Source organism: Strix aluco, chromosome 9 (genome assembly GCF_031877795.1).
Source record: "Strix aluco isolate bStrAlu1 chromosome 9, bStrAlu1.hap1, whole genome shotgun sequence".
NCBI lineage: Eukaryota > Metazoa > Chordata > Aves > Strigiformes > Strigidae > Strix > Strix aluco.
In genome coordinates, this window is record NC_133939.1 from 22,966,799 (window position 1) to 22,992,890 (window position 26,092).

Sequence of the window (26,092 nt, forward strand, 5' to 3'; positions counted from 1 at the left end):
GACAACCTGAGTGGGTGATGTATCTGCTACTGTAGCTGTTGCCTTATTTTGTGAGAGGAATACAGTTTGCCGAGAGCTTCGGAAACATGCATCAGGCAACTTGGTCTCAAGAGCAGCTAATGGTTATCATGATAAGACAAAAGCAGGCTGTTTTGATAAATTACTTTATTGTTTGGAGGTAATGTGAAACTGTTTTCAACTAGAGGCCTCATCATTATTTACCCACAAGATCTTTTAGGATACGAAAAATGTAGCAGTACTGTTTACATTATTTTTTTTTAAATCAGTTAAATGCTATTTGGTTTTCCACAGCTTTTAAGATAAGGAGCAAAACTCCATTGTGTCCCAATACAGAACATCACACGGTTTTAAATTAAAATAAGTTTAACAGCAACATAGAGCTGCATCCTGACAGCCAGTTCCTGCTCAAGAAAAAAAAAAAAATCATCCTACTTCCTCTGCCCCTGAGTGCACACTCCCCATGCAAGACGCAGGCACTTACTGACCCTGCTCTGAGTCAGCGGAGGGAGTTATACCAGCAATAAACAAGCAGTGACTGCTCCTCGGAGTTACAGCTCCCTGCCAAAATGTCAACCACAGCCTGAGGTCTTCTATGACCGTTCTCCTCGTCTTAGAGACAATTCTTTTGCTTTAACTTCCCTGGCTTGAACAAGTTTTGCTTCTCACCTACATCACAAAGGCATTACATACATTCTTAGAAATCAGGTGGAAAGCACTGATTGTTTACTGAAATGAAATTGCTCCATAATAGAAAATTAGCAAACCAGTGCTTAACGTAACATTCACCACATGGAATGTAACACTTTCATGAGACAGTAAAAGTTTACAGTGAATGGAGTCACCTATAGTAGATTACAAACTTTCCATCTGTAAAACAGAACAGTAACTTTCTCTGCAAGTACTCACAAAGTTGCTCAAATATAAAAAAAAAATTTTATTTTTTCAGAGACAAGAGCAATTTAAGGCCAAAGTACCAGCAAGGAAGACTAATATGTGAAAGTAGACAAGAGGTTTTTAATAAATTTGCATGGGTATTTGCAAGGTTAGGCCTCTATCTACTAGCTAATCTGTAAAGCTGTTCCCAGGAAAAGATACTAGAGAAAATAGATATTTATACAAAATTATAAAATGCTTGTTACATGAATTATTGCTTTACGAGGGATGTAAACATCCTTTTTCTATGATAGTACCTATTAGGTCTCTCAACATTTCTAAGGTTTGTTAAAATGGAACTTGAATTATGCAAAAAATCCAATATAAACTTTCTACAAAAAGAGTCCATCCCATTCCTGAGTATGCTAAAGCTATAAAACAGAAGGAGCACTGAGCAGGCAGCAGTTTTCACAGTAAGAGGTTTAAGGACATTTTCTTTCTACACACTGTTTCCCTCCTTCTTCGTATTCTTGTTTAGAAATCCACATCTGTTGAAAAGTACCCTACAAAAAAAAAAAAAACAAACCACACCAACAAAACACACAATAAAAAAATAATCAGAAAACAAATGAAGGTTAAGTGAAACATAATTATCTTTTCCTAGGAGGGAAAACAAGCAAGTCTTTACATTAAATGAGGTAAGAGGACTTGACCTGCTTAAGCATCTTTTCCTTTGAGTTTTATATTGCTAGCAATTAAACTAAAGACTGGAAGTTGCAGTACTGAAAGCTGATTTTGGTCTCCCTTTCCCATACCTCTACTTTAATCCCCACAAACCATTTCAGTACACAGTAACTTGTAGAATTCAACTCGGGAATATGATGCAGAAACAGCTTTGCTACTTTCATGGTGTACTATACACATCATTTCTAGATGTCTTATTTCAAGTCTGCACCTTGCCATTAAAAATGGGAGAATGTGGCAAGTTATTTTTTAATTGGAAACCCTCATGTCTCATTTTTTAAATAGATTCTCTTCACCTTACCACAAGGATAGACAAGATCACGATTCCTACAGCGGCACAAACTCTGCAATGCCCTTATGCAGAATTAGATTTTCGGGTGGACAGTGCTGCTTAGCATAGCAACACAGGTTTACTAACCAAAGAAGCCAAAATCGAACCACCAATCCACGAGCTGAACCTCCGCTCCACTGTTGTGTTGTTCGCTATCAACTTCAGGCGCATGCTCTGAATTGAAAAGGAGGCAAAATGAAAGAACAATCAAAGTGTAGGCTGATCACCTTTAGGGACAAAAGGACAGCACAAAGAACTTGGTGTATACACCAACATGCAGGTGGAAAAGGTTGATTTTCTTAAACTTCCAATAATGCTCATCTGCCCTGCACTTGGAATTCAAGAACAGCCATCGTGGAACAGAACATGTGTGGCTTTTATCTTGTCTCCCAACAGGGAACAGCTCCACATGTTTAAGGCTAGAAATAGGGCAAGTAGAGAGCAATAATACCCATGGTATATATTGTCATCTCTAACACTGGGCTACTTAAAATGTGCACTGGGACTAAAATATCTAACGTTGCTGAACTTAATTCATCTAGGCCTTTTTGGACCCGTTCATTCCTTTTGTTTTCAAATGCCTTATAGCAATAAAATGTTTGCATTTCAATGGGTTCCTCCTCAGCTCTTATAAGAAGCAACGAGTAACTACCTTTCTCAGTTTCTCGTAACATTTATGATTGCAGAGTTGCTACAAGTAGCACTTTTTTAATTGAATATGAATATTCCAGAAATATCATAAGCTGTATGTGCTCTCAAGAACACAGGTGTAAGGTATTAATACTTTGTTTGACAACAAATTATTTTAAAGAAAAAAGTACGTTAGATCACCAGGTTTTATCTATGAGTAGGTTGAGTTGTCTGTAGAATCCAGGAAGAAAAATTCCCATGACAAAATGACAAGACCTTAGCCAGAATAACTGAATGTGCCTCAAATTAGTCAGCAACACTTAAGAAGAGAAGCCATCAAGGGAAATAGCTACTGTTGCTTAGGGACAATTACAGAACTTAGAATCACAATCTGAAAGCAGGAATGGAGAAGTAAAATATTCAGAAAGCAGTTATAATCTCTGCTGGAATTCATTTCATTTAAGAACTTTCCAAGACCTCTTTCTTTTCTTTAAAGAAGGAGATTTCTTACCTTGCAGAAATCTCTTGAGCTGTTGGGTTCCTGACAAAGTCAAAGCTACGATACATGTTTGTGTATTTATGTGGCAGAAGAGCAAAATGGTAAGTAACTCAATGCAGTCATTTAAAGAGTTGCTTTACCGGTGGAGTCTTCTGAGACAGCTCTCTGTTCAATCTGTCTGTGAAACTCTGTATCAGAGTGTTTCCTCCTGCAACAATCACGCTGCCATAGAGGCCCTAAAAAGAGAATAAGCAACCTACAATATTAACAACTCAAAACAACTGTTTCACAGAAGAGAGGAATGGCACACAAGTACATATAATCAACAGCAATAAGACATCACTTCATGCCAACATTATTACCTCTTCCAATTCAATTAATTTTTTAATCACTTGAAAAATATTTCACAACAGCTTAATACTAAACTATACAAGGAAGACAGAAGCTATGTCAATAATGATTCTTAGTGATTTCACAGAGCATTTTCTACTATAGAGAACCCTACACCTACAGATATCTCCCTTATCCGAACTGTTCATTTTCTTACAGTTGGATGTTCCAACCACAAAGGAAAACCCCACAGCACTGCAACAGTTTTCAATCTCACTAATGCTGCAGTTGGTGAACATAAACCATGGCCTGGCCTTCTAAGACCGCCCGACATGCCAGTTCAGAGGAAACATTTTTGAAACAACCCCCATGCAGTCTGTATCAAACCTAGAATATTTTCAAATTGACACCTGAGAAAGTTAGAACATAATTTTAAAAAGAAAGTTTTCCCTTAAAACCTCTTTTCTTCCTTCCACTCTCTACAAAAGTTCTATATGATTATGTTTATCTGCCACACCCAAAAATCTGAAGATAAAACAAAAAAAAAGAAAGTTACAAACATGAAATGCTTATCTGAAGCCAATCCAATGCACATTATGCAGTGCTAGCCACAAAATCTGGACGCTAGCTGTTGAAATATAAGTAGAAATACCGAGTAAAAGGAAAAAATCCAGATTTAGCCTTGTGTAACACAGAAGAGTAACTCTACATATTCCTATATACAAATATGTAATATTTGGAGAATTATTCTAGTGTGTTTATGATTATCCTAGGAAATCCACATTTCTTCATCAACAGTGTTCTAGTCCCCAAAAAAAATATATCAGCACAAAAATATCTGTGCCTTAAAATAATACGTGTCTGACTAACACTTACCGGCCTGATGTCTATATCACACATTCCAACGCTTGTTGTGACAACGTGGCTCACACCCAACATCGTGTTACCAGATAAACCCTAGAATTAAAATTAGTAATCTACACATCATCGCTTCAAAAGAGCAAAGCATATAAAAGCCCCGAATGAGCTGAATTGACAAGTATTACTAGAGAGGGAGCTAAGCAATTTTTAGGGAAAGAAAAAAAAAATTCCGATTTTCCCATTCAGCTCATCACCACCCATTTTGAACTACATTTCATTCTTCATTTCCCCAACACTAATACAACACAGGCAAATTCTACCACACATGAAAGAACCACACAGTGTAAATACACACATACAAATCATGAAATTAAGAACATCATACAGAAGGCAGACATGATAATCTAGGCATTTAAAGCCTTTCAATTACCACATATCATAGTTGTTTTACCTTTACATTAGAAGGGTCAAACAATCCCTCAGGAATTTTTAGACGCTCAGCACCAAAGTCACAGTTATAGCCGTTGGGGAACTCGTAATGAACTGTTGGCATTTGTGCTGCTACCCTGGAGCATCAGTCAGAAAGGGACATATTAAAGTGCTGTGTGAACAGGATCTTATCTAAGTGGCATTATAAACTAGGGTTTCAATGGGAATATTGTGATTGGTATGACTTGCACTTTTGATAACAATTATTATGATCTCATGCATCTTGGAATAGTAAATAAAAAAACCTGTCACCTGGATGTACACTGTATTTCTACTTTCAGAAATAAACAGTTTTTATCTAAAAAACTTCTGTAATAAAACCAGTCAACAACAATGAGCAGGCTAAGCATCCCATGCACAACTGATAATTAATTTTACAAGAAGGAAAACAGTGACGTACTGTTCATCATAGGTTGAATCTGATACTTGGAGGACAGAAGCTTGGAAGTCCTGAATGACACACTATGGAATTAAGAATAATATGGTTATAAGAATTTCAGTCTTCAAACTTACAGAATTTATAGAACTGATACTGACTTTTTAAAGATTTTTCTAGTTCTTCAAGAGGAAAACCTGATATACTTGCAAAAAAACTTTATGGGACGCCTAGGGGAGTTTGAGAGTGCAGGAAATTACCTACTTACATTACACATGTAGTTGTGCCAAGACCTAGTGACCTGGGGTAACTTCTCTTTTCGCTTCCAATTTGCTGGTGACCCCTCACGAACTGCTTCCTGAGATTGTAGGAAACACAATCATTGGTTAACCATTTAAGCCTCTCCCCAAGCAAACACTTATTAAATAAAGTTATTTTCCCACCTTTGAAGCAATCATGTATGGAGGAATTATCTCTATGTTCATTTCCTGAAACAATTCTCGGCACTGCATAGTAATAAAGTCTCCTGCAAGTGGCGATTTTACAATACCTAGAAGACAAAAAGAGAACCAAAAACAAAAAAACCCCACCAACCTGGAAAACACTGAAATCACAAAGTCTCCCAACAAACTATTTGTCAGTGAATGCTGTTAGTTTTTTTTTTTTTCCTTCTATATTTAAGGGGATACACAGATTTAGAAACAATAACAAAACTGAGAAAGCAGAAAGCAAGCTAACTTGACCTTGATACTACAATGCTCTTACCCATGAAAATTTTTACCTTGCTGAAGTACATATCCATCATGCACTGGAATAGCAGTGGTGTGTGTTGCTCCACTATCCAAAATGAGACCTGTAGATCTCCCATTAGCAAAACTAGTCAAAATGATTAAGGAAAACACTGTAATTTTCACTTTAGAAAAAAAACGTTGCCATACAATTAGAGCATAGCTAGGAATGAGGACACAGATGTTCTATTCCTTGGCTCTACAAAATGATTTGCTGTTTCCCAGCACGTATTGTCTTTCCATGAAGCGCACAACCTCATAGAGAGAACAGCATTTCACTTCTATCTGTGAACTAACTTGAGCTTTGGATGTAGAAAGGTGGGACTTCACGTCAATACTATGCAGCAAGCTCTCAGTACATCCAACTCATTTAGACTCTGAAATTGAAAACATGTTATTAGTTTAAAATCATCACAAATATTCATCTTAAGGCTATGGTAACTTCAAGCTCTAATTACTCTATCTAGTAGCCTGGACAACACCATTTCAGGTCTGTAATATTCTTACCCATGATACACAATGGGAAAAAAAATTAAAACCAGAAAAATAACACCCCCACCACCTCCCCAAAAAAAACAAACCATCATCTCCAAGGAAAACAGTCAGATCGGGAGAACTTCAAAACTGAGCTCTAAGCTTCAGAAATGGAGTTTTTTTTACTTCCTCCTAAAAAATTAATTTGAAAGAAGAAAAGTTAGACATGCTGTTGTATTAGGAATTGCCTGGAATAAGTTTACTGTAATTTCCTGGGTGTGGGGAAAGGCAGTGAAACATTCCAAAGGATACGCTGTTAGAACAGCGGTTTTACACAAGAAAAAAGCAGGGATGTTGTAGTGTTCAAACATCAATTCAGTCAGTTTTTCACGCTTTGCTCTAGTATTCCACTAGAAGAAAAAAATAAACCAAGTCACAAATCAAATAAGTGACCAAAAGAAAGATATGTTTATCATTAGAGCACACTAAGAACACTGACATAATAAAGAAGTAGTTAGAATTATTATAGCCACAGTTTAAAATCATATAAAAGTTCTGTAGAGATAGATTTCTAGTAATTTACTTCTTTAGAAACTTCCAATTCTACTACAATACACTAACGCTCATCTATCACACAGAATGAAAAGTGATATACACTTTTACTGTTACAATAGAGATTTCTTTGTATTTCTACAGCTCTTCCAGTATCAGTCTCTCAGAGAACTCTACAAGTAACATGCCCATTTTACAAGGGGAAAGATACAAGAAATAACTTGCCTAGTTAAAAGAAAAATAAATCCAGATTTTCCTGTTTCCAAGGTATCTTCCTACAGTTCTACTGTAATTGCAATTAAGCCAGGATATGTATCAAATATTCTACACATTACTGAAAATGTTTTTTCTGAGCCAATACATTAAAGTAAGATTAGTTCTGCAAGGAGAATGTTAATGGGAACCTCTATTCAGACACCCACTGAGCCATCAAACATGAAACAACCATTGCGAATTTATCCATACTCCACAAGCTACAATTCAACACAAGAGAATAACGAAAAATAAAATCCTTTTCGTGAGATTTTTTTAAAGAATGGCATAACTTTTGTATGGCATATCTACCTTTTCTATTCTAACTTTAAGGTCTGCCCTTCAAATGCTGGGCATTATTAAATGACAGAAACCTCGTCCATGTATTTTCCCAGAAATTTGTATTCACCCACTTCACTTACCTTACAGGGCCATTTACAGAAATGAAGTGAGAAAAAAAGAAAACTTCTGCATTATAAACATTATTCTCTGTCACGTAATATTAATTGTAAGGCTGAATGAAGTGACAGATTTTCAATGGCATTTTATTAAGTGTAACTTAATACACAATAAGACATCCAAACATCTTTGTTTTTATTCTAGGCAGTAAAGTGAGATTTTTTTAATTTTGACTTCTTTTTGATAAGTGAAAAACAATAGCACATTGTAAATACTTTCTAATACAACTCATGCAAACTATTTCAAATTGTTTTCTTTTTTAGACTTTTTCTTAAGCAGATTACTTTCCAGAACCTGGCAAAGTATTTTAGAATTGTTATTTCTGTAGCTAAGTTTTAACACTCATAACCTACAAGCCAGTGTCAGACTTGTCTACAACCAATGTTTGTAGAGTCAACAAGAAGACACAGTTAAGACTTATCAAAATGCAAAGCTGCTTTTACTCACTGGTGCTTCGGACATAAGGACAGGATGCAAACTTGCTTCAGATTTAATATGCATCTTATAAGTGTGATCCAAAATTGCCTGAAAACTATCCCAGTCTTCAACTGAAACAACATTGAAGCGAGCAGATTAGTTACTTCTAAGTTTTGTTCCATTTCATAAATACGTTAAGGTTTTCCAATGCTTTTTTTGTGTAGAGCTCTTTAGTCAAAAGCTATCCTCAGCAGACATACACCTCCTCTGCAGAATTCTCTTCCTCTGTAATCATGATCATAACATTTCAAGAATTATGCTGAAAGTCCACTAACACTGTAAACCAACTATACTTCATGCAATTCATAAATTTTTTGTTCTTGTGGCTTCTGTTGCCATACATAGCCTCTGTTTACATAAAAGCTATTACTTTTTGCAGCCTAGCGATGCTATTTTAAAAACAGGTAGAAAAAGGCGCCATACTCATTCCATTTTTTAAAGGTGAAATGGCCTCCATATTTTCCCTGGGAACTCTGAGGGCGTTGGTGTCTATGTAGTAAGTCGGGCCCCCCTGTTTGCCTTTGTCACCATCAATCTCCATCAGAGTGCTGCCATTGTCCCTTTCTAGCACCACACCAATGGCTGTTGGAAAATCAACCTGTAAGGCAAAAAGTAAGCAGTATATGAGAATTATTAATGGTTTGGGTGGTTTTTTGTTCATAAATTCAGAGCTTTTCTTATACAATACAGTCAGAACAAAAACCAGTATATTCTGAAAACTTGTAACTAACAAACAAGGCCTAAGGCATAAATTCATGCTGCACTTCCATCGAGTCATACAGATTCTCACCTTTGGACAGTCCTCTCCTGCATAGCCTGCTCTCACTGTATACGAGCCAATGTCAAAAACAAGAGCCCCAACTTCATCTGAAAAGATTGTTAATAAAGAGGCAGTGAATGGTTATGACACTCTAAGACAACCCTGACCTTTCCCTACCCACTGTTTTACTTGCGAAAGAAGCAAAGCAAGTCAAGGCATCCTTTTCAAGGCAGGGAGAAACTTCTCTATTCAGAACTCCGGTTACTGCAGAACTAGACTGCAAATAAGCTTTACGTGGGACATTGTAACACCTTCCTTCAGCATAAGTAAAAGGGAAATTTTAACAGAACAGGGAGAACACAGTTGCATCTAAATAGACGACAAGACAAAGCTTTCAAAAGTGCTAATTTTTAATTAACGGTCACGAAAATCCAAGTGAGCCCAAACCTCCCGGGAGCTATCAGAATTAGAAAGGCAGGCCTGAAAACACCTATTCTGTAAGTGAAGGCTGTCACACCACGAAGCGCCCTCATCCCTGCGGGCCCCGATCCTCACTGAGGTGCTCTGCACACCCTCAAGAAAACCGAAGTCTGAAACAAAACACCTGGACTTTAGTCCTCACGGAAGGCTGTGCAGAAGTGCTCTGGAAAGAAACTACACCCCAGTTTCCAAAGCGCGGAGTCTTCTCAGGCCACCCTGCACCCAAGCAGCGTTAATTCAGCCCAAGGCCACGGCTTGGCCGGTGTCCGGGGGAAGCATCTCAGCGAAGCGACGCCGGGAGGGGCATAAACAAGGCCTGCAGCCGCCTCCTCTCCCTCACGCATGCTGCCACCCCGCGCCGAAGAAACGGGGGGACCTGGAAGGCTCCGGCTCTGCCACGGGGCTGTGGGAGCGCCGGGCCGCGGCGCGCCGCGCTCGGGGCCTGAGGGAGCGGCGAGGAGGCGGGAAGCGCCCGGAGGAGACTCGCACGCGCCGCCTCACGGGACAGCGCTGGGCTCAACGGTCACGGGGCGGGGGAGGGGAGGACGGGCAAGCGAGGCGGCGCCGGACTCACCTCCGCCATACACGCCGCCACTCATGGCTGCCGCTGGGCCCGCGCCGCGCTGCCCGGCCCCGGTATCCGCCGGCTCCTCTGCTCGGCGATCCGGCAACAATAGCACCTTCGGCCCCTCTGCTCCGCCGGCGACTCAGCCTAACATGCAGGCCGCCGTCTTCCCGCCAATAGCAGCGCCGCTGCCGCTCGCCCGCCCACCGCGCGGCACCCCGCCGAACCGCCGCTCGCGCGCAAAGGCCAATCGCGACCGGTGGGAGGCGGGGCCATACCGCGGACAGCCAATCCTGAGGCAGGAAGGAGAGGGAGGGCGGACGAGCCAGCAAGCGTAGGTGCAGCGTGCGGGAGTGGTGGTGTGAGGAGAGTGGCGAGGCGGGGAGGTGTGAGGCGCGGGCTGGTGAGGCCTGGGAGGGCGGGTGAGGTGGGGAGGGTTGAGGGGGCGGTTGCTGGGCTCGGTGGAGTGGGGAAAGGTGGTTTGGGAGTCCTGAGGGCTTGTGGGGTGTGTTCGCTGTTGCGTGAGGGGATATGGAGGGGTGGAGTGAGTAGGGAGCCTCTGGGGGAGCTGGGCCGGCTGTGGAAAGGAGTAACGGTTATAGCAGCTGAGCCCTGCCCGAGTCATTCCTCTGTTACTGTCACTGCTCTTTTGGGCTCTTCCACTGAGAATAAAATGGGTTTAAAGTGTACTTTGCTACCCCAACTTTGTGTTGTTCCTTTCTCACATGGGGCACTCCTTTGCGCCTCAGATCCTGATCCCTGAGGCTGTCTTACCTGGATAGTTGGGCAGTTCTGATTTGCCAGCTCAGCTGCCAGTTTAACAGTTGAACTTGTAATTAGGATTTCTGATTGCCTGTTTGGCATCAGAGTTCTCGGCAAAACTTAGTGTTCAGCCAGAACAACCAGAGGGGGGAAACTATGAAGTTGTAGGAATTAAAAGAAATGAAAGAGACCTCAGGTATAACCAGCAGTTAATATTAGAGAAGACTAAAATCTAACTGGAGAGTAGGGGAATTGGCTTAAAGTGCAAGCATTCCTGGTGTACCCCTTTTTGAATTCCTATATGAGGTTTTTTTTGGAGGGGATGAGGAGCTGGTTTGGTGGGGTGTTTTGGGTGTGGTCTACTATAATCATGAGTGTTCTTTTCAAGTTCACGTAAGATGTATAGCTTATTTCTGTAATACTGCAGTAAGGATCTCCAAGTGATCAGATTTAGTCATCATATTAGAATGATATTTATTTATTACCCTTATGTTTACCTGTAAAGTGTTACATAGCATAATGAGTGAACTTAATAGCAATTAATTATTGGACTGTAAATAATAAAAAAGCGTTTCTTATATCTTCACCATAAGACAACAACTACTGTTATGTGTCTTGCTTTGTCATATTTGATAGGGAGTTCAGAACTTCCTACAAAGCTTTGTTTTTTTCTAAGTTGTGACTTAAGTTTCAGTCATATTTCCTTACTTACACTGAATTTAATCAGTGAGGTAAGAAGAGAGATAAAATTTACATTTGGTGTACCCAGTAGTTTTATTCAGGAGGTTTGTAAAGTCGTTGTGAATAGAGCAGGTTATTACAAATTTCAGCAAACTTTATGCTAGTGAAGGAGAAAAGCAGCCTAAATGTGTGTGGATTACAGCTCCCAAGATGCTGCAGTTAATGTTAGGCTGCTGACCAGCAGTCCCCCTTTAAGTCTCATTCTGAATCAAAACATAGGAAAAATAGTAAAACCCAACAGAAAGGGACAGTCAGTTGGGTGGGATTTTTTAAGCACAATTATGAGAATATCAGGAGGTGATTGAACTCTCAAGGGTAAGGAATTTAATTTGACACACAGTTTGATTCTCTCTTTAATGAGCAAACTTTATAATTTAGTTGTGCAATTAAGAAATCTGAACTTTTACATAAGTTATAATAATACAACTTTGAAATACAGTTGCTAGCATTAGGAAGATATAAATTTTGCTGTTTCGTTAACTACCTCATAAAGTCAGTGCAGCTTGATTTTGTGTTATGAAATCTTTTACAGTTAATGTGTTATCATGATTTCCAGTATGTGGCACTAATACTCAAGGTAGAGTTGTTTGCAGAGGAAGAATTAATTGCAGATGGGAAAAGCAGTTCAGAAAACTTGGAATTACAGTGCTAGAGGATCTTCATTTAGCTCCAGCTTGTACTTTATTTTGTAGTAATGGTTCATTGTATTCATATGATAATTGACACTTTAAACCAGATCCTGCTCTCTGCATAAGAGCTGCTTATGATTGATCTGCAAGACAGAAACAAACACAGCTTTCTGCTGTTTTATCTTTCTTCAGTATTTCTTCAACACAGAAGAATTCCTGGTGATGCCATCAGAAAATGTGTGCTGGGGTAAAGAGGCTTGTGGCTGTGTGAGGCATGGAGAGAGGGCGTGCCTGTGCTTGACTCATCTTTACTGCTCCAGTGGTTGATCGGGACCGATAGTAAGAACTGCAAGGTAACGTGCACTGGAAATCATGCTGATATCTAGAAGTTGCAGGATTTGACTAGCATAAGGAAATAAAGCCAAATCTGTGTAATCTTCAAGAAGCCTGGAGGATATGGGGAAGGAAATTCAGACTGACAACTGTCTAGGTCTTACTTTTCTATGCCTTGCTCTTTTATAGGCATTTACATGTGTGGAAAATATGTAGAACATCACTGTGGTTTGATAACATTTTACAGTGACTTTGCTTTACAGCAGTGTGGATAACCCTACAGGGTTCAGTGCAGAAGAGAAATAGACTCCAGGCATCTTTTTTCAGCAGTCCAGCCTCGCTTAAAGAGACACAAATCTAGGATTATTTCAGTGAATTCCTGCACGTCATCCTATGTTTGCATAAGAGCAGGTGAAATCTAGAGTTTTGCCACCACTGTCCATAACGTACCTAAATACTTTTGAGGTTTTTTAAGTATTTTTGCTTAGTTTCCTCAGAGGGAGGGATTATAAAATCCAAGCAGATAGAAACAATTAATGTATTTTATCTAGGTTCCCGTGTTGATACAAATGGCCACAGTGTCTCATCAGGAGTTGCAAGTGTAGGTATAATGCAAACCATGTGCTTTTCATGGGAATGATTTACCATATGTGACATTGTATATAATAACTCTAGAGCCAGATACTAACATAAATTGTCCACAAGAATAAACAGAAAAATCTTTTTAAAAGTGGGGCATGAAGCAAGACACCAAATGATGATGCTTACTGGTAAGCAGAAGTTCATTTAATCAGTAACAGTCTGGAGAATCTGAAGCTTCCTGATAGTGCTTTGAGGTTTTTGAAAGTTCATTAAGATGGAATTGTTTCAAGCAAGTGTATTCAACTTTTTGGTAATATAAAACAATGTAGAAAGTGATGCATATGTCAGGCTGAAACTGAACAGAATGATTTTTTAGTTTCTCAACAAGCTGTACTTCCCCATTGGGTGGCTGTTGGCCCATTGCTTTTGAGCAGTGCCATACAACTGCCAGTCAGGCTCCCAGGCTGCAGTGCCAGCTTTGAGATGTGGAGCAGACTGGCCCTGACAATGGGTTATTCATAATGTCTGTGTTCCTCCCCGTTTCTTGATTGCAAAATACATATTAAAGGTTTTATTTTTCTTATTTTCAGAAGAGGTCTTAAATGTTTATGTGAACTTTAAAAGCATCTGTAGATGAAAAAGCAAAATAATCACTAATATTCATTCACTCAAGAACTCTGTATGATCTCTCAACTTTCTACTTTCTTTGCTAAAGTACTTGGGTACTTTGTAAATTTTAATACTGCCCTGCCTTACAGGGATGCTGTGAGTATAAATATGCTATCATCCTTCTTCTGCAGAGAAAGAGCTAGAACACAAACTAAATGCTAAACCTCACTAAGGGGCCTCACCATTGCCATACCTGACCTTTAGGTTCTTACCTCAGACTGGAATCCAAGCACTGAATTATGTTTCATATAAAATGTACTAAAGACAGACACCTTAAACCTGGATTTGTGACAGCATAACCACTGCACAGGATGTTTGGGCTTAGTGTTTGAAAATGGTGAGGAGAGGAGATATGTCTGACATCTGTCTGTGACTCCACCAAGGCAGTTGCGGGGTTATATATTCCAGAATCTTCTTTTGGAGCTGGTGTGTTTAACTTGTCCTTTCATAAAAGACCCATGACTCACTCTTACTTTAGAACATGATGTAAGGAAGAGGTGATGGTGCTTGCTGTTAATATACAGTCAACTTTCTGGCCCCTATAGATTGCCTGACTAGTTTTTGGAGAAGGGGGGGGGGGGGGGGGGGGGGGGAAATGCATGCTGAGATTCCAGCTGACTGGCTGGAATAATAGTGGCTAGGATATACTGGAGAATGGGGCAGAAACCCACATAATAGTGCTGCTTTATTGTTCTGAACTGTAAGTGGTCCCTGTGAAACCAAATCAGAGGACTCTGGACCACTTTCCTTGTTTAGCTCAGGCATATTATGAATTCCCAGAGACAGATTAGGTGTGAAGGTGGTACAGCAACATTTGCCTGGAACTGATTCTGAGGTAGTAGGTCTGCTGGGCTAAGCCAGCCCTGGCCAGAACTTAAATGTGCCTGTATTGTGCTTCTCAAATGTCTCTTGGGTACATATGTCTCATTTGGCTCAGATCTGGCAGAATTTACTGTTTCAGGCGTAGTGCTTGGTCTGTAGTCACTCTGGATTCTTGCAGGGCTTATTTGCTTGGCAGCTGGGCCAAACCTGACCTGGCTCTCATCTGTAGAAACAAAGCTACTTACAGTTCAGAAGCCAGCTTAGCCTGATAAGCAGAAGATCTTTGTGTCAGCTGAGCCTTACCATTTTATGGGGCATTTTGATCCCCTGTGCTTCCCACTACTAGAATGGAAATTTGGCTATAACAGCAGAGCAGGTAGCATGGAGTACAGATCTCCTGTTCCTTGGTCAGATGCTCTTGTCTTTGGCCTCACAAGGTTCAAATTCCTACTGTCAACTTTCCAGGAGAGTGCTGTGTTGCCTCACTAGCAGTTTCAAACTGTGATACCATGCAGTTAAGAATCATGGTTCTGAGCAGCCCGAGGTAAGGAATCCAAATGGAGAGCCTGCTGTTTAACCTACTCCTCTGAGAGAGAAGAGCCCCCAGTCCCTATTTCTGCCTACACATTCTTTATTGGGTGCAACAAGGCAGTCTTGGGAGTAGAACTGTAAGGGTGTGCTAATCAATGATCTTCTAGAAGTCGTGACACTTTTTGTGTTACCTTTTTGGAACCCCATTAGGCTTGGAATCTTGGCCTGTTTTACTTCAGAAAGCTGTTTTCACTTCACATCTGGAAATGTTTGTTGTGAGGGGAGGTTTTGGTGTAACCATGTCTATTCTGTGCAATGTTTGTTCCACCACCAGGAGAGGGCACAGGTAAAGCTGGAGGCAGAGGCACTGGCAATCGACATCAATGTAGCAGGTTTTGGATTATGAACCAGAGTAGCATTATTTCTGCTGAGTTTCAAAAAACAAGGTATTGGCTTGATTTTTGAGATTTATATATTATTGTCTCACAAAAAAAGAGATTGTTATAAACTTCATTAAATGGTAGTGAGGAAAAATAATAGTGTATTTGCTGGATGGGCATCTTTGCAAAGCATTTGTCACTTTTTTCCCAAATTCATTCAGGTCATTAGTATGACAAGTATGTACTTTATCATCCAAAATGAGTATGTAGAGCAATGCAATTGCACTGCAGCAAGAAGTCTGATGCAGAAAAGGGTGTGCTTTGATTCAGGAGACACTGATTTATATGGGGAAGTTTAGGATTGCAGTGCTTTATCTAAATATTTATCCACAGAAAGTCTGTATTATAGAACAGTCATGCTGCTACTGTTTGAAAGTATCAGCTGCTAAATTACAGCATCAGCACACATCTGTATTGGTATGCTCCATTTTAAAAAGTCCTTGAGGTGGTAGATAAGATCTTTGCGTAATTTGATCATTGCTGTAACAGATAAGTTCGTGGCATTTTTAATAACTATTATAAGAATTCTGATTTTTATATCACATGCAAATTTGTAATCCCTTTTTTCTTCCACATGTGGTTATCTTGGAGTCTGATTCTTCTCTCTCACCACTTTTACACTGGCACAGTGTCTTTTATTTCAGTGCAGCAGAATTGTAGCCAAGAGCTGCATCAGGCCCAAGACATCTTCCCTGCAAGTGAAACTGAGAGGAATCAGTGTTTCCAAGTGTTGTCAGGAAAAGATGTGGTACAGTGCAGAACTTGACAAGATCTGCAGATGATGAGCTTTCCTTGAGTCCTGATATGTCAGCTTACGTGTGTGGGTAGTCTTCATTATTTACTCTTCTATTTGAAAATTAGCTATGGCATAGGGAATACTGGCCGGAAGGGTGGTCAGGGATGTTCTTTCTCTCAGGACATAAAAGGCATGTAAGAGCACCACTCCATGACAGTCTTGGTATTTTGTATTTATTAATTTCTTGAACCTTTTAGCTATAGAGGGCTTTTAGGGGAAGAATTTTATTATCAGTCATGATACTTGTTTTCTTTGAACAATCAAGAAAGATAGAGATAGAAACTGTCTAGCACTGTGGGATGCTTGTGGAAGGGCAGAACTAATGTGAGCAAGTCCCAAGTATTTTTAAACTAGTGCTTTTAGGAAGCTGATTTTATGCTACCGTTTTGATTGCTTCCACAGATGATAAAGTTGCAGCGTAAGCTATGTTATATTAGTTGACAATAGCTAACCTGTCTAGAACACAGACTGCACGGATATCTTTATCCTAGTTAGAGCTTTGATCAGAAATTTTTGCTTTTTGAATCACACAAAAGAATCCAAACATGAAACACAACTGGAGGAAACCAGATCTTTTAAGCTACATTTCTCAGAAGCTGCTTCTTTTCAATGGCTTGTTTAGATCTGTCTTAAACAAAGTTGTAAACACAGTTTCTCTGTGTATACACTAGTGCTTTCATGCTCGCTGGTGCAAGTGCAGGGATAACCAGTCCTAGGCACTTAAGATCTATGTTGCTTACTAGAAATTTTAGTGCTGTATGGATCCTGAGGTTGTGTCACCTACCAGAGGCATTGTTTGGTTGGCTTGGTAACTGATGGTTAATCTGAACTACCGGCTTGGAAAGTAAATCAGCAGAGACTGCAAGTGTTGTCACCACCACTGGTGGCCTGTATGACCTTGCCTTGTCTTGTGTTGGAATGGTTGGACTTGCCACTGTCCTCTCCTGTCAGAACTACTTCAGTTTTCCTGCCCCAGGATTCCCTAGTTAAGGTGATTATTGGAATATTTTGTCATGTGTTTTATGGGGTCAGGAGAGACCGATGTGCTAGACAACTAACGCTGGAATGGGAAAAAAGATGAAGTGAGAGTAATGAATTGCTGATTGTGGATGCATCTGTGCATCCAAGGGCTGACTGTGTCTATGAATTTGATTAAAATTGAGTATTAAAGGATACTAACAGCAGTGTGTTCATATTCAGATGTTTGCATTTTCTGAATGTTTGTACTTTCTATTCCTTAGTTTATCTCACTGAATTTCTCTGTAATAATGTTCCCAGTCAAAGCCAAATCACGGGAAAGCCAGAGAATGCTGAAAGCCTATAGTTTCTGCATCTAAGGAATGTTGTTATCTTTCAACATGGACATCCTTGACATCAGCTAGTCTAGCTGCAATATCGCTAATGGAGAAGCGCAAGGACACAAATAATGGGTTTGGCATCATCTGGCAAGGCACACGTCTGTCCTCTAGAAGGGCAGAGAAAGAAAAGAAAGTGGTTTTGCTTACTCAACAGTGTATTGTTCAGAATCATATTCATAGCTTAGGAAACAAAAATCATCATTCACCCCTTTCTGATGTTTACATGACATGACAGTGTAAGGGCCTTTATAGAAATAATATGTTTTGATAGGGTTTTTTATTTCCTGTAACTCTGACATATAGTGCATTGGGCCTGCTAAAACGTGAGCTCATTTTCTCCAGCTAAAAACCAGATTGGAGTAGACACGCTTAAGACGAAGGACAGAACTTGGAAAGTATGGAGAAGGCCCTATATGATTGTCCTTTATGCCAAGCGACTACAGGCATGTTTAAGTGGCTGGATTCTGCAACATGATGCATTTCACAAGCATTTAAATGGTTGGTCCAGAGCAGTGCTGAAGACTTTTAACTCTCACTGACTTGAGTGAGCTGATCCTTTCCTGGGATGAACCACTTAAAATAAAATCAGTAATAATTTACTGGATGATTTGCATCTCCAATCTTTTTTTTAATACACTGACCAAATTTTAATTCAATTTTCTAAAGTATTGGCAAATTTTCTTAGTGTGTGGAAAGGATTCTTTAAGGATTGGCAACCCAATTTTCCATCAGGCACTACATATGTTAGACTCAGCAGCATGGGTGACACAATGTCACGAAACGGCTGTAAGATTCTGTCATTTTGCCTCTTCCTAAGACTCCGTTAGAAGCCTTATTCCCTGGCTGCAGCTCTGCACCAGTGTCTTCCCCTTCTCCCCATTCATTGACTGGATTTGTCCCCAGAACATTCACATGAGTCAATCTCACATGCTGAGACAAAAGCAAGTTGGTAGGGTTGGATATGATAAAAAAAGATGAAGGTTTTGTTAAGACCATCTGTTTGCAAAAACACAGAAAGTTTTTGTATTTTTAAAAATACTTGTTGGTCTTACATCTAATAACATTTCATACAAAGTATGTCCATGACAGACGACATTTGTTCTTAAAAAAGCAAGTCTGGGAACACTGATGATAAGATTTTTGTTCAGTTGTTGTAATGAGTGGAAGGTAGGTAGAAAGCTTGTAGTTGGATCTAAATTTCTGCAAAGGTTAACTGTAGAAAAAATGAGAAGCTTAGATTTGGACCATCAAAGAGAATATTAATGGGAAGTGTAGAGCATGCATTGACCATCTACATGTTGGTGAACTTTGCCGTCTGGTTTCTAAACAAAATAGTCCTTCTGTCAGGAAAAATGTAACATCAGAGGTAATGTTATACTGAGGTTTTTACTTCGCTCAGATCAAGATATTTCTGTCAATTATAACCCAGCAGAACATTTGCTAGTATGATGTAGCCAGAGTTTAAATAATTAAAAATGAGGTGTCCTCGGCAAATAAATAAAGTACACTGAATGGAGCATTATCTTTTGAGTATCCTTTCTGTTTATTACTTGTTTTGTCATAAAATTCAGTCATTTGCAATGGCTCGTTCATCCTTTTTGGGAAATTGTCATGATACAAGTGTACTACCTTCTTCCTGATTGCAGGAGGATAGTAAATTTTGAAAATAATAAAAATGGAGCCCTTTCTTATATGAAGCCCCTTCGGTGATAGCACTGAAAACCCTTTTTAAAGGAATTGGAATCCTTATTCACATTCTACAGCTGGGGAAACATTTTGTGAGAACTCATCCAACAAGCTAGTAGCATAGCTGTTAAATAGCTTGGGTCTCCTTGAGTCTCAGCTCACTGCCTTAGTCATGAGGACCATCAGGGGCCCTGCTGCTGATCTAGTTACATTTTCTCTCAGGTGGATGGTGGTTCTGTATCTGTCTAACACTCTGACTGGAAACAAATAGAAAAAGAACGAGTGAAGATACTTGTCTTCTCTCTTGTTACTCTGCTTCCAGATTGTGGAGCCAGACAAGATTCAGTCAAATCTCCAGTCTGACCAAGAGCAGCCAGCGGGTGAGGCTAACTCGGTGTCAGGAGGCTGTTTCCAGGTGCAGAGCAGCAGTGCAGCAATGTCATGCCTTTGCCATACCCTGCAATGGAGGGCTTTGCATGTTGTTATGTCCGTAAGGAAATCTCACTATTCCAGGGCAACTGTTCAGATAAAAGATTCTTCTTTTTCATCAACTCCGTTATTTGATGAAGTATCATGTACTTCTCTGGACAGTTCTCAGTTCAGAACTCTGTACAATTCTCAGTTCAGAGTCTTCATTCTGTTACACTTAGAAAATCATATTTTTAACGGGATTTCTTTGGTAGAAATGTGTACGCTGTGGTTAATATGCTGATTCTTCCTACCTTTATAGTTCATTTGCTCTTGAAGTACCTGGATGTAATTTTTTAACTTAGGTGTTGGCAAAGTTTCTTGCCTTTATTCTTGTATGAACAAGCTGGGCTTCTAAAGCCTATCTATCTTCTTCAAGGACACCTACATTTGAATGCATCTAAACTTCAAGGGTGATAAATTTTACTCCAGAAAGTTTTAACTAATTGAATTTAGGCAGCTAGGTACAGAAATATCTTAGTTGCAGCTGCTGGTTACTTCTGTTTCATTTCAGGTTTGAAGTGTGGCAGAGTTCAAATACATCTAACATGTTTTCATCAGGAGTTCAGCACAAAACTCAGTTGTCATGGTAGAGCCATTCCCATCCAACTTTTACATAATAGCTAAGTGGTTAGAGCAGCTACCTCTATTCACTTACTTCCTCAGTTGTTCTTATTTCATCTCTGAGAATTGTGCCCTTGCCTTTAGGTTATAAAATGATCTGAGTGCTAATGCTTTCCAGTGTGCTCTTTGAAAGCTGGCTTATGTGCATTTAGGAATCCAGAAATCCTGAGGTCCAAAGAAGAGCAGGTAAAAGGATGCCTGATCCTGAATTGTAATTGGTAACATACGCAAGCAGGGGTGGAAGATGCTTTTCTTGGGTTTCATACCCAGAATTCCTTCAGTTTTACTTAATCGTGTAAAGATGAGTGGTGCAGGTGCTAAAGAATCTCGAAGCAGATTTCCTTTTTATCTTACTTGAGATTTTTTTCCATCTAATTGTGGAAGAATTAACCACACCCAGGTTTCTCTAGCTTTGTGATGTACACATCACAATGTGGTCAAATTCACTGTGATCATGCTGTGCAAAAATAACAAAATGCTTTTTAATTTGTTCTCTGATGTTTGGCAAATCATGTCCTCTTTAGGCAGAGTGTAGTTGTCAGTAACACTAAATACAACTGCTAAAGTGTTTATTTCTAATGACTTAAACACAAGAATGCTTGTACAATTTGTACAAATGCATTGTTAGGGAAAAATGAGGGTATGAGAGCTAATGTGAATAAATATAACGATAAGTAACTTTATGTAACAATAAATAAAGTGAAAAGGAATAACAAAAAATACATCCACTCTTTTCTGAATACCTCTGTGAGCTATTTTAATAGGAAATTTTAACAGAATTGGAAAAAAGAGAATAAAACCAGTGCCTGAATTATTTAAATCATCAGAAACCAATTTGCTTCAATTAAAGACTTAAAGATGCTCCCAATGCTTTGATTAAGAAAAAAATTAGAAAGTTTCTTATTCACCTCGGCAGGCATCTCTGCAAAATGGAAGGTCCCTTGTGTTCCTCTGAAGCCATTTAATGCATATATGAGCGTGGATTCTCAGAACTATCTATAATGCATATAGTGCTTTCTGCTCTCAGTGGCTTTTTTCCCACTCTCTTTACGTCATTTGCCATTTGTGAGGGTTGCCAGGGTAATGACCAATCATCCCTGGAGAGATGCCTGCTAGTAAGGACAACATAGGCTTTCTCTTTTTTGGTATTCTGCAGTATGTATTTGAGAGCTATTCTAGCATCAAGATTGCAGAACTTTTGTTTAGTTAGTAGGGAGTGAAAGTTTACAGAGTATGAAATAACAGCTTACAACTATTGAGGTAAGTGAGGATTTTCCTTTTCTATTTTATTAACAGCTCTGTCTGGATTTTTCAAAATGTTGAACATCGTTACCAATTCTTTTTGCTATACGTGTAGCTGACCTTGAAAGTTAGTAATAGCAGAGAGGTTTTGCTAATTTGAACAATGAAATCTTAGTAGTGCTGCATGTGCAAAAGGTCAGGATTTTCTTCTCTTTGTAATTATGAATCCTGCAGCCTTTCTCACCCCTACATTCACCATATACATCCACTCATCCCAAAAATATTTTCAGAAGAATTAATTAAAAACAAAAATACCCACAGTGTGTTGTAATGCAGATTACAGAGCATTAACTGTGGTTGCCTCTAAGGCAAATGGGAAGTTCTGAATAGTCTTCATTGTACTGTATGTATATAATAGGCCACATCAACTGGAAACTGAACATGCAGAGTTGAGCCCTGTCCTATGAGATGTTGAAGATGTTGAACTCCTGTTGGTTTTAAATTTTGTCTATTAAATAGATACTTGCAGGCTCATAGGCTAACTCTTTGCTCCCCTGTGGGCAATAAGAAAATAGAGCCTCCAGACTGCAGAATTTTTTTTCTGGAACTGATCCTATCAGTGGAAGCTGGTGGTGATAAGTGCCTTGCAGAATGGGCCCAAATTTTGTTCTTTTGCATGTGAGGGCCAAAAAATCCATTCAGAAGTTCCCAATGACCTCAGAAGTTTCTATGAAGTATTTACATGTAATCTGGGTTATGACACATTTGATTGAAATGGTTGGTTTGGGGTGGGTTTTTTTGTTGTTGTTTTAAATGAACTACATAGGAATTATTTTGAGTCAAGAACATGTTTATTGGTACAGTCCCCTGTTTGTGTGCCAGTTTCCTGGGAGAAAGGGACAATTGATGAGGTTGTTGTATTGTTTTTCTGTAGAATTGCTAAGGTATTGAAGTTCAAAATAGTATCTGTCTCATCGAAATTACTGTTTGCTGCTTAATATATTTGCATCTATGCATGTGCTTCACATCCTGGCAATCTTACATGTTGTGATGGGCACAACATATATTAACCAGAATAAAGCACATACATTTATTTCACTCTGTTTCCTGTTTATTGCAAATGCATACGGAGTGTGAGTTTGACTCACACTTTTCCCCAGTAGAAATATACATTTGGGGCATTTAATTTAACATCAGAAATTCCAGTTGGTAAATTTTAGATGTTGCTATGTATTCAGATGTGTTTATGATAACTTTGCATTATCAAAACAACTGGAGCACAGCAATGAGTCTGTATATATGAGAAGAGAATTGAGAGTGACAATTTTAGTCTGAGGTGAAAACGATCTTTTCTTCAGGCTGTTGAGAAAGTATGTTTGTTCAGAAAGTAGACCTGTTTCCTCTTCCTAAAAATTGCTACTGTTTTTTTGACATTTCTTTTCTGGATATCACTTTTAAGCAGTTTAAGATACAAATAATAGTTAAATGCTTACACTGGAGGAAACGAAAAAACAGTAAGCTCAAAGAAAATTTATCTAATGTTCTTAGTTTATCAGCATTCCATATAATTCCACCATTTTTAGTAATCTGGGAAGAAAAACCACAAAAAAAATATTTTGTATTATTTTAGGTGGTGTCTCATGACACAAAGAATACCATGATGACAACTAGATAAGGCATGTTAATTAGTAAAGTAGATTTTCAAATGAGATTCAGAGGTAAACCTTTATGGAGAAGATAGTGGGTAGCAAGCCTCAGTCTTTGTCTTTCTGTTCACCTTTTTTCTCTTTATCTGCTTGTCCTTCTCTCTCTTTTCAACTTGAAAATGCTCTGTGACTGTATTATGCAGAGAACAGCATTTACTTCCAGACAGTGGGACAGAGAGGTAGAAGCTGAAAGGAGGAGAAGGGGATGAAGTCTGCATTGTGAGTTCACAGTATAATGTCTGTCAACAGTTAGGGCAAGGTATTTGTGGCTCTGAGGAGCGATGCAGGAGATAGGCAATTCTGCAGCAACAAGTCTGAGAAATCAGGAGGCAAACAGACTGGGAGTAATGAAGGAAAGCTATAAGGTTAGGTGAAACTAGGTAGGTTTAGCGGTGCTGTACTGGGAGGGCAATAAACTAACCAAGTAGTAGAGAGCTCCAGGGAGCAGACTAGGAAGAGACAGGGCTCCTGGAGCATCTCAATGAAGCTGGTATGCAGGGTTTGGGGTGGTAAGCTGGGATGGATAGTTTTTAATTCAGACTGCAGCGATTAATGAGACTGCCTGATGAAAAATTTACTAATTCATTTTTAGCTAACCAAAGCCCTGTGGTTCTGTATTTTGTTGCTGCTGTTTGGAATCCAAGCTGTTATGCATTACCTGGGCCTGACTGTCCACTGCTATGAATAAGCATGGCTCTATTACTTCTGGGATCTGGTGACATAACTCCAAAACTCTGATGTGAAATCATGAAATGCGTGTATTCAGGGCATTAGAGAAATAATTTAACTGCATGAACTTAGTTAAAGTGGCACCAGAAGGCACAGGAATAGTTGCAATATAAATGTCTGATTTTTAAATTGCCAGTTACTGGCATTTTTGAAAAAGAGTGGTGAAAATGTGCTTTATCATCCAAAGCAGCACTCCAGGAACACAATAAAGGCATGCAGAAGGAAAGTGACTGTTACTTGACCAGAAGTATGCATAGTTAGGAAAGATTGAAATTTAGTATGTATTACAGTACTTCTCAGCATCTCTTTTAAAGTGCATGCTAAGGTTCACTTTGAACAAGTAACCAGAAAGCGTCTTGTGGTTTAAAACAGAAGTGGTCATCAGAAGATGGGCATTTTAAAAAGTTTTAATAAAAACTTCCAATGTATACTTTTAGTCCTATTTTCAAGTTATTTAACTTCAGTTTCATTGCACATCTGTAGGCTCTAAGTTTCAGAGACATAGTTGTTTTTGAACTTTGGGTCACTTATTCCTGAGTTGTTACATATTTACTGTATGATGTTGGACAAGTCTGTTTAAACACTTCAGGGCTTGCTTTTTCCTGTATGTAAACTGGGAATAAGTAGTATTTACCTTATAAAACTATGGATATTACCTGTTATTCTTTGTGTAGTGTTTTGAGTAGTCACGTTGTTCAGGGCCTAGTTACTTAAATATGCGAAGCACTACAATTCTCAGGCCTCTGAGATCCCCCTGTTCATCTTGTTTTTCTATTGTAGTTACAAGGTCAAGTTGAAATAATCCGTATGATTCTAAGAGCTTGTATGAAAAACTTTCCTGGAGAGCAACATCTGTTATCTGGTGGTAATAGTGATTCAAAGGAGCTCTCTGGGAAGAGAATACAGTCTGTCTCACATGAACAGGATGACTCAGTAGTTCGCATTTGGAAAGAGAAACATTCTCCAGGCCTCACAAATGTGATGCTGGAGACTCATTACATGCATTATTATATGCTTTTGTGAAGCTCTCTGACACAGCACAGTGCGAACGGTTTCTGGCGCCCCTGATCCTGTCTTCCCCAGAAGCAGAAGTGATACCAAACCATCTGCAGTGCCAGTGCTGCAGACTGACTCTCATTCCTCTCCGATTCCTCGGTGGCAATGCACGTGGCTCTCATTTCACATGCTTGGTAATAAAGCTGAGGAGCAGCTTAGGACTCTTAACAATTGCTGAAGTCCCAGAGCCTTATCAGTCCTGACACAGGTTACCCTGTATAAACTGTCCTGTAACATGATAGGACTCTGCCACACACATACCTGTTTATTGGTGAGTGTTTAACACCTGAGACTATAGCTTCGGTTAACTTAATGTGGTGTTGACTGATGACTGCAGTTTGCTTCAACCGAAACTGCACAACTGAACTCCATGCAGGTGTTCCAGTCCTGTCTCCTTTGACAGTGGCTTGTGTTTGGCGAACATTGCCCTGTACAAATAACACTGCTTTGTAGGTGCTATGGAAGTAACATTATGTAAAATGCTTTAGACCTGAAATACTGTACAGCTTAACTGAGTGCAATTCCTATTGACTTCAGTGGGTGTTTTATTCAATTAGGGACTGCAGACCTTAGATCATTGCCTTTGGCTTACATCATTGAAAATATTATTGATGCTTATAAAGCTTTCAGGCATCTTTCAGGCTTTTAGTCCATAAATTGACTGCAATGTGAAAGTCTTGCTTGGGGGTAAGAGTACTTATATCCATCTCATCTTTCATTTACTTATTCCTGAGTCTTTCTGTGCTATTCCTTTGGGAGTGCTCATATAAAATGTGCAATTTAACAAAGAAGGGGAAAGTAGGGTTGTCTCAATATAGCAAGATTCAAGTTTCATTTTTGCACATTAGAAGTATGCCTTTCTTATTTTCTTGCTTAAAATGTAGATGTGAATCTGATTAATTTTAATTCTCATAAAACGATGAAATTAAGGCACAGTAAATTTAGCATGAATATTGA

General features: G+C 39.2%; 1 protein-coding gene and 1 long non-coding RNA gene across 3 annotated transcripts in view; one reads left to right on the forward strand and one right to left on the reverse strand.

Annotated features, from left to right (window-relative positions):
- Window positions 1-149: 149 nt before the first annotated feature.
- ACTL6A (actin like 6A) lies at window positions 150-10,162 on the reverse strand. Of its 2 annotated transcripts, XM_074834210.1 has the most exons (14): window positions 9,971-10,162; window positions 8,947-9,023; window positions 8,580-8,754; window positions 8,127-8,227; window positions 6,729-6,826; window positions 5,936-6,030; window positions 5,598-5,704; window positions 5,423-5,512; window positions 5,179-5,240; window positions 4,741-4,855; window positions 4,305-4,385; window positions 3,239-3,334; window positions 2,057-2,143; window positions 150-1,457 (listed from the first exon to the last, which is right to left on the reverse strand). In XM_074834210.1, the coding sequence occupies exons 1-14, from the start codon at window positions 9,993-9,995 to the stop codon at window positions 1,377-1,379; spliced, it is 1,290 nt and encodes a 429-aa protein (XP_074690311.1). In that variant the 5' UTR covers window positions 9,996-10,162; the 3' UTR covers window positions 150-1,376. The 2 variants fall into 2 exon arrangements, with proteins under 2 accessions (XP_074690311.1, XP_074690312.1); XM_074834211.1 differs by lacking the exon at window positions 8,947-9,023.
- Window positions 10,163-10,328: 166 nt separating this feature from the next.
- LOC141927208 (uncharacterized) overlaps window positions 10,329-26,092 on the forward strand; it is a 35,937-nt gene continuing 20,173 nt past the window's right edge. Inside the window, exons 1-2 of the long non-coding RNA XR_012624326.1 lie at window positions 10,329-10,364; window positions 12,286-12,446. This is a non-coding gene — a long non-coding RNA (uncharacterized LOC141927208). The remainder of the gene's footprint in view (window positions 10,365-12,285; window positions 12,447-26,092) is intronic.